The following is an 8753-nucleotide window of genomic DNA, read 5'->3' as shown; positions in this document are numbered from 1 at the left end:
AATCTGTGCGTTTTAAACAAAACAAAAACAAAAACAAAAAAAAAAAGAAAAAAGACAAATTGAATAAGCATGAAATATTCTAATGCTAACAGAAAGACCAAAAGGAACCTGAGGGCCCTGGAAAGCACTGTGTGGGCTGGACTGGGACCATGCCAGCAGCAGTGAGCTGGATGCAGAGCCTGGGGAAGTCTTGCAGCTGCTTGGGTGCTTTGGGACAGGCTGTGGCAGCCCACCGTGCTGTGGCCTGCAGCCATGCTTTGCCATCTGTTTGGTAATGGGTGGCACATCCTCATTGGTATGACCCTGTGAGTGACCTCCCATTGCTTGCCCGGTGCTCAAAAGCATTTTCGTCCACACGAACCGCATTCTCCACGGTTCTGCCCTTCTGAGGTCTTAATTGGATTTATGTTTCTCTTCCTCTTTTCTTTTTTCTTTCTTTTTGACTCCCAATGGCTCTTCACTGGAAGGTGTGTTTTGAGTGTAAATGTAACAGGACCCGGAACAGAACCTCTGATAATTAGATGTAATGGGCGCTCTCATTAGTGAGGGGGAGCTGCTGGTTTCTGTCAATTAGTACCAGAGAACACAATGTGCAGTATTTGACACATTGATGAATGCAAAGTGCTGCTTGTGTTTATTGCTCCTAGGTGCTCTGCAACTAAACCAGGACTGTGCAACCAGCTCTCCTGAGCAGGTCTTCTGGTTTTCTTGCACTTTGGAGGTGCTTTTTAGTGGTGCTAGAGGTCCCTGTGCATCCACCACAGCTTCTTATCTGTGGGCAGATTGGTTCTTAATCCATCTGCATAAGCACAGGGGCTGAGAGAAGATACTTGATCTCTTTGATAGCTGTGCCTTATCTTCTTCACTTTTCCCGTGTCCTCCCACCTTCCTTTCCCAGTGCAAGGATCCACAACTTTCACGATCGTGCTTTCCCTTGTCTTCTCCTCCTTTTTTAGGTGTGTGATAGTACCAAAGGGATTCAAAACAGCAGAGGTGCTCCTGGAACGTAATAGGAAAATAAAAAAGATACCAGAAAAAGGTTGTGATTTATCAGCTGTTTCCTGGCGTGGGACTCTGAGCTGTGTGTGCGTGTCCTGTGCAGACGGAGGCTGCAGTGATGAGTGTGTGTTATGCATGTCTGGTAAGCTCAGAGGCAGCATTTAGTCCTCAGGGATGTTTGTCATGTTGACGTACTCTTTCATTTAGGTGCAAATCAAGGTCCAAAGCCTTGCGTGTTATATATCAGCTGCACTTGTCTCTTGCTTGTACCACCAGAGAACCTAATCTGGCAGAGGTCAATAAAGGTAAATCAGTCTCCAGACTCCTTCTGCAAACCACAAGTTTACCAAGTCCCCATTCAAGGCAGCAAGACGTAAACGGTCAGTGCTTGATCTCATCAGATAATCTCTCTACGTGCATAAGTGAGCAGGGCATCTCCTTCCCCACGGAGCACGACATGCGGAGCAGCCTCCTCACAGGGACAGCTGCCACATTTCTCCCCACGTGTTGCAAACCCTGAGCTCCAATCCTCCGTTCCTCTCCCTGGGCTGAGGTGGGAAAGACACGCAGAAATTAAACATGACAATGCATGGCCCCAACAGCAAGGCTGTGTGCTGTGAGCGGGGCAGGGTCTGGTGGAGTTGCCCACATATCCAGGTGCTATTTTGCTATGAATATTTTGCTGAGGACTGGCTTTTCTCTACATTTCTTCTGTGCAGCAAGGTGAGACCGCTACAATGAATGCTCCTTTGTTTATGTATTTATTTTTAGAGGATCTCTTTGAAAGCCCGACTGCACATCCAGAATGAGCTACCCCCAGCCGTGACAGCAGGGGGGGATCAAAATAACAAGCTCAGAGCCTGGGAGCTGAGTTCCTGGGGGAGTAGCTATCGCCGAGCACTGCCAGGCACACAACTCCCACTAATTAGATGGAACAGTTAAGTGACAAAACCAACGCGGGGGCTGCTGAGGGGGCTGGCGTTGGGATTTGCAGCAGAGCAGATTTTCAGACAGCTGAAAGAATGCATCCCACGTGCGCTGCGCGAATCTCCATCCTTTGCTGGGCACGAGGGCTCAAACAGGGGTGTGTGGAGGCACCTGGGGCTGATCCCTGAGCACTCGCTAAATCCTGGGGGATCTGGAAGTGAATTCCTTAGCCATCCCTCACAAAGAGAAAGAGACGAATGGGAAGAGGCAAATGCTTCAGCTATCTATCCAGCAAATACCCAAACTTCAGGTTATTTCCCTAATTCTGTTTTCCTCTGGGGAAAAAATAGAATAAAAGGAAAAATAAAGCCCTCCCACACACGGGAACCCAAGACCCTTAACAAGAGCCCACTGCTCATCCCAAGAGCTGCTTAAAGAGCAGCGAGCCGTGTTTACCGGCGCTCTGGCAGCGAGCGTGAGAGAGCACGTTAAAATCCTAATTACAGGCGAAGCCTTTCTCCTCCTGCGAGCGCTGCCCGGCGTGGCGGCTCCAGCTGTGCCAGATGTGCCCGCAGGTCTCCCACACGGAGACGCGTCCCGCCCGCGCACTCGCCCCACCAGCCCGACGGGTTTCACTTTCGGAAATAGGAAGTTGGTGGCAGTGAGCGCCCAGACGCGTGCGGGACGGAGGAGAAGAGCTGCCGGGCGGTGCGGGGTCGGCGGCATGAACCACCGCTCGCCCCTCGCTGCGGCTTTGGGAAGCGCTGGGGAATAGGAGCATCTCAGGCACTGCATCCTCCGGGGATGGAGCAGTTCGTCCGCAAGCGTTTGACCTTCTTGACATCTTTCTGGAACAAGCTGTGGCCCCGCTCCGGCCCGGATAGCTGCTCGCTGGGGTACTTTGGTTCCGATTCTGTTTCGCTGCACTCGGAGCCCAGCTGCGTTTCTTTCATCCCCAAGTCCTCTCTCTTTATCGCTTTATACGCTTTCACAGCCCGCAGTGCAGACGAACTGAGTGTAAATGCAGGGGACAAACTGCGTGTCCTCAGAGAAGAAGGGGACTATGTCTTAGCCCGGAGGCTGCTGGGGGAACCGGCCACGGGCTACGTCCCTGCTGCGTACGTGGCCAACCTCAGCCAGGGCACCTCTGCTCACCGGCCGTAAGTATCCAACTTGTGTGCATGGGGGGCAGCGGGGTGGCCCCACAGCAGCACGGTCCTGCCCAGGAATGGTAATGGCAGCCTTTGTAGGGCTGTGCTGGGGCTCTGCTTTCCCCTGGGCATCCCTGCGAGGGAGCTGATAGCAGTGGGGTAGAGGGGTTCGAGATGCTGAACAAAACCTGGGGACACGATGCTGGTCTCCCTCCCGTGTGCATCACTCCAGCACTGGACCAGGCGTCCTCAGCTAGGATGTGGTGCAGCAATGTGCCAAAATAGGTCCCTGCTTGCTCTGGTTCCTTTGCCCTTTAAGGGGAGACAGTGGGGATGGATGGGGCTGGGGAAACCACCAGCTTGTGCCAGCTCCAAAGAGCCTGGGAGCACAGAGAGAAGTGTTTGAGTTGAGAGCTGTCAGGACTCATTAGTACCAAGCCTGCTGTTCTGGTGCATCCCCTCCCTGCTGCTGCCTCTCCCCTCTGCGTAGGGCTGAGTTACCATCCCAGCCCTCATCCAGGAAAAGCCTAGGCTCATCCTTACATAAGGCAGCCCAGTCATGACATGCTGGGCAAAGTGCCCCGAGACATTGCTGCTCCCTGGCACAAGGCCCTGAGTCACAGTGAGCAGGACGTGGGTGTGTATGAGATGCCCGCGCTCTCCCAGGGCTTCTGCAGCCCCTCCGAGCTGGGATAAAGGGGCACAGATTGCAACCAGAGCCCCTCCCTCACTCCCCACCCTGCCTGCACTTTGGGGCGAATTGGCACGATTTGGGACCACACGTGCACACACCTGGTAGGTTTGGCTCCCTGCTGTGCTCCCATTGCATCTGCTAAAGTGGAGCGTGTGCTTGTGCCTATGGATCTGTATGCGTTCTGAGAGCAGAGCTGAGGCTGATGCCAAGGGGCAGCCAGAGTGAGCTGGGAGCACAGACTGTTTGGAGCCACAGGTCGCAGCTGGGTGCTAATTTGCCTTGCTGCAGTAAGCCCATCATGTTTAATTTCCCACACAGCAGATGCTGGCAGCCCTGGCTAATGATGAAACCTCCAGCTTTGCACATCCCGGCTGGAAGGAAGCAGCTTCTTCCCCGGGCTTCTGTGCGTCACATGGGTGTCAGGCCCCAGCCACCAACCTGCCTTTTCTTGCTGGGGATTTCGTGCATGAAAGAAGGGTTTGGTTGGGTCCTCCCACGTGGCTCAGCATTGCTGATAGCGGTGCATCCGGTGCAGCAAAGGGCAGCTGCAGTGCACAGAGCTGTGGGAGGGAACATCCCAAATTAGGGGATCCATTTGGGGTTCCATACCCTCCTTCCCAGGTGGGGCGATGCGCATCCTTCCCTGGAAATGGAAAGGGGCTCAACATCAGCTGTAAGGGAGAGCTGCAGCGGAGCCCCAGCTGGGTGCTCCTGAGCCACCTTCGTAGCTGTATCTACCAGAAGGGAAAAGAGAAAGAACTTCCCAGTTTTGAGCATGGTGTAAAGATGGTGCAGCCCATAGCCTTGTGCTGGTGCATGCAGAGGATAAACTGGAAATGCTGATTATTTGGGTCTTGGAGCACATGGCTACGAGTTGGAAATACCAGTTATTTGGAGAGGGATGAAAGGCACCTTCTGCCAAGCATTCCAATATAACACAAGGAAAGTGATAGCAGTTAGGAAGTTGTGTTAAAATGCAACAAGTGCCTGCGAGAGCAGGGAAATGAAGCCCTGGTGCAGGCTCACAATCATGTGCATCCTTGCCCTGTGCACAGCACCACTGCATCCTGCCCTATCCCTGCCCCAGTTCTTACTGCCCTCTCCCATCCCCCAGGTGGTATTTCAGCAAGATCAGCCGCAGTGAGGCCGAGCAGCTGCTCCTCTCACCTCCCAACCAGCACGGCTCCTTCCTTGTCCGGGACAGCGAGAGCAGCAAGGGCGAGTACTCCCTCTCAGGTAATTTTAGGGCAATTATCCTGAGGACACAGGGAAAGGAGCCAGGCTGGTCCCCAGGAGCAGCTCGGTCAACACAGGGAGAGAAAGGTGGAAATATGCTTTGAATGCTCTACAGCACCTTCTTAAAAGGAGCTAACTGCTTCCTAAAAGTTGACAGGTGTAGGTATGGATCACCACGTTACTGTGGAAAAGGAAAGTGCATCGTTTCCACCTGGACTATGAAAGCCACAAACATGTTTAATGACAGTTTTGCTGCACTTAATGCCTGGGATTTCATTCTGGTGGCTTTTGTAGTCTGACAATTGGCTGTATGGTGTCAGGGCTTGGTGTGCTCCTGTGCGCAGCAAGCTGAGCGTGGGGAGTTTCAGGCCAGGCAGCGTCATTGCAGTGTGATCTGACCCAAGGCCAATGTCTCCAGCTCCTGGCAAGCCATAGCTCTGTGCCTTCTGCAGGTACAGCTGCTCCTGATTCACCAACCCCACGTGGTAATGAACTCAGGCACTCTCTGAGCAGCTCATTTGCATGGGAATGATTTCCTCTCATAAAGCATCGCCTTTCTGCTCCAGCACCATCTGCGGCTGGCAGCCTGCTGAGCCAGGCAATGTGAAGAGGGGTGAATCTTGGGGCTCCTTTAGGGGGAATTAAATACCCCAGGAGAGGCAGCAGAGGGGGCAGTGGGGATGTGGGAAGGAGCTGAAATTTCCCCCCTGGGCTTCCCCTGCAGTGCGCAACCACACCAAAGTCAGCCATTTCCGCATCTGCAAGAGCCCTGCAGGCAGCCTGTACATCCAGAGGGGTCATCCCTTCCCCGACATGGAGGAGCTGCTCGCCTTCTACACTGAGAACTGGAAGGTCATCCAGAGCCCCTTGCTGCAGCCCTGCAGCCCCACGGTGCGTACGTGGCCGCCCGCTGGATGCTTTCCCCTTTGGGCTTGGTTGGGTGCCTCTCCTTGTGGGTTGGTGCCTGAAAGACGTGCTAGGAAGGGAAGAAACTAAATAGGGAAAATCAGAAATAACACATTTTCATCTGAGATCTGAGCTTTGCTGAACTAAAAGCTAAAACATACCGCTAATATAGCTTCCAGTTCCCAATCATTGGCTGTGTTAAGGCTGGGCATGTTGATCGGGTGCCATGGAGATCTGCCTTGCCTGGTTTGTGGTCTGGCAGAACCACAGAATGGTTGGGTTGGAAAGGACCTTACAGCTCCCCAACCCCTGTACTGTGGGCTGGTTGCCCCCACCAGCTCAGGTTGCTCGGGGTCCCATCCATGGCCTCCTTGGGCACCTCCAGGGATGTGTGACACTGGTTCGTGCCTGTTGCCCCCTGCCCTGCTCGGGACTAACAGCCAGCACAGGCTGTCCCAGTGGGTCCAAGCATGCCATGCCCCTTCTGCAGACCCCCCCGGAGAGGGACGGCTGGGAGCGCCCACGCTGGGAGTTCACCCTGCGGAGGAAGCTAGGAGAGGGCTACTTCGGAGAAGTGTGGGAAGGACTGTGGAGGAACACGGTGCCTGTGGCCATCAAGATCATCAAAGGTGTGTGGGAGGTCACCGTGTCTTGTTTGCCACCACATCGTTCACACCTTTTTGTTTCCTAGTGCTCTTGGTCACTGTGTCTGTCTCATCAAGCAAACTGTGGTACCCAGCATGTAGCCATGCATGCACTCATACCAGTTTGCTCTGCACCTTTACAAAATGGCTCAGCCCCGGGGGTTTGAGATAAGTCAAGACTCAACGGAACAATGGCAATGAAAATGGGCTCCAAAGCCATGTGGAAAACATCTCATGGGTGTTTGACCTGAGATGCAGGATGTGCAGATACCAGTCATGAGAGATGTGGGGAGGAAAAAGGTCCTTATATCGGATGGGAGGTGCAGAGCTCTGAAGGTCTGGGTGAGAAAGAGCTCACAACAGCTTTCTCCCCCAGCTGACATGAAGGCAGAAGACTTCACCAAGGAGATTCAAAACCTGAAGTGTTTGAGGCATGAGAAACTGATCCAACTCCATGCTGTCTGCTCACTGGATGAGCCCGTGTACATCATCACCGAGCTCATGCGGAAAGGCAACCTGCACAGCTACCTCAACAGTAAGTCAGTTTATTTTTCTTGGCTTTTAGTTCCTTTCCCAACCTGGTAATCAGTCTTTGAGGGAAACAAGACCAACAGCTCCCACCAAGACCTGTTTTTCTGCCAGGTGCATCCCTCTTCCTCCAGACCTCTGGGCTTGGGGCTCTGGCATCAGTTTGTGCCAGAGGAGAAGGAGCTTACAGGTAGGATGGGTTGGGAGCAGGTCACTTTCAGCTTTGAACAAGCTGCAGGCGTCTGCATGCTCTTACAGCACAAGGTGCTCCATAGGCTCACCACATTGCTGATGAGCACACAGAGATAATGAATGTACCACACAGCACAGCCAAGGCCTCAGATTCAAGGTTTACATGTTTGCCACATCTTCTCCCTCGCTGCCAGCACAGTTTCCTTCCAAATGTGAACACCCTAAAATAAATGTTACTACTTAGCCTCAGATGCCTGGATCATTTGGGTTAACAGGTCCTGAAGGGAAGTCCCTGGGCACCTCCCACCTGATCAACATCGCCTGCCAGGTGGCGGACGGGATGAGGTACCTGGAGGAGAAGCACATCGTCCACCGGGACTTGGCAGCTAGAAACATCCTGGTGGGAGAGGAGCTAACCTGCAAAATTGCTGATTTTGGACTGGCCCGGCTCCTCAAGGTCAGTCAGTGGGTCACTGAGCTGCCCCACACTGCAGCCATCCCCTGCTGACCCCTTCCTCCATGGCAAAACCCCAAAAGCAGCAGCTGTGCTCATCTTGCAGATCCCATCATCTCCCTTTATTTTTCAGGATGACATTTATTCCACCAGCAGCAGCACCAAAATCCCAGTGAAGTGGACAGCCCCTGAGGCAGCCAACTACCGCACCTACTCCCTCAAGTCTGATGTCTGGTCCTATGGCATTCTGCTCTATGAAGTCTTCACATATGGGCAGATCCCATATGAAGGTAGGGCTCACAGTCCCTTCCAGCACCTTGCCCCTGGTCTCCAAAAGCCGAAATATCAGGAGCTGTCATGTTATCCCTTCTGTAATGGAAGTGGAAGTGCCTCCTGGAGCATAAGATGGTTACTGTTCACTCTGGAGATTGCTTAGAGGGAAATGTGGTGTTAGCAGAGGGATCTGGAAGGTGATACAGGCTGGGTGATTGCTTTCAAACATAACCTGTTGCAGAAGCCATTTCCAAGCAACACTGGTTGATCTCTTGGCCCATTGCAGTATCACTTTGGGAACATTAAAGCGATGGGAAACTTCTCCTCCCTTGCAGGAATGACAAACCAAGAAACCATACGACAAATCACCAGAGGATACCGCCTTCCCCGGCCCAGCTTGTGCCCTCCTGAGATTTACAGCATCATGTTGGAGTGCTGGAGTGGCAACACGGAGGAGCGGCCCACGTTCCTGGCACTGCGGGAGAAGTTGGGCTTCATCTACAGGCGGCTGCTCAACACCCTGTCCTGAGGGACCTTCCCACCCTTCCTGCAAAACATCCTTTGGGCCAGCTCTTGCCAAATAGCTCCTTCCTTCTGGATGCCCTTCCCCAGGACTCTAAGGAAAGCACATATCCCATCCCAGCCCCCACAGAAAACAAAAACAACAAAAACAAACAGAAAAAAACCCAGCTCCTGGACCCTCTCAGTGAGATACAGGAAGGTGGCCGAGGGAAAAGGCAATGAAGTGT

At 53.1% G+C, this 8753-nt stretch overlaps 1 protein-coding gene across 1 annotated transcript; it reads left to right on the top strand.

The window, feature by feature from the left end:
- Positions 1–2625: 2625 nt before the first annotated feature.
- Positions 2626–8669, top strand: SRMS (src-related kinase lacking C-terminal regulatory tyrosine and N-terminal myristylation sites). Its single transcript, XM_065754578.1, has 8 exons — positions 2626–3086; positions 4886–5007; positions 5732–5898; positions 6404–6542; positions 6934–7092; positions 7553–7734; positions 7865–8021; positions 8340–8669. Exons 1-8 carry the CDS (start codon positions 2731–2733, stop codon positions 8531–8533), a joined length of 1476 nt encoding a protein of 491 aa, XP_065610650.1. The 5' UTR covers positions 2626–2730; the 3' UTR covers positions 8534–8669.
- Positions 8670–8753: the final 84 nt, after the last annotated feature.

This window comes from Cyrtonyx montezumae, unplaced genomic scaffold (genome assembly GCF_038088225.1).
Source record: "Cyrtonyx montezumae isolate F1298 unplaced genomic scaffold, pur_monq_1.0 scaffold_9, whole genome shotgun sequence".
In the NCBI taxonomy this organism is placed as follows: Eukaryota; Metazoa; Chordata; class Aves; order Galliformes; family Odontophoridae; genus Cyrtonyx; species Cyrtonyx montezumae.
Note: the sequence above shows the minus strand (reverse complement) of the source record. Positions and strands in the feature narration are given on the sequence as shown.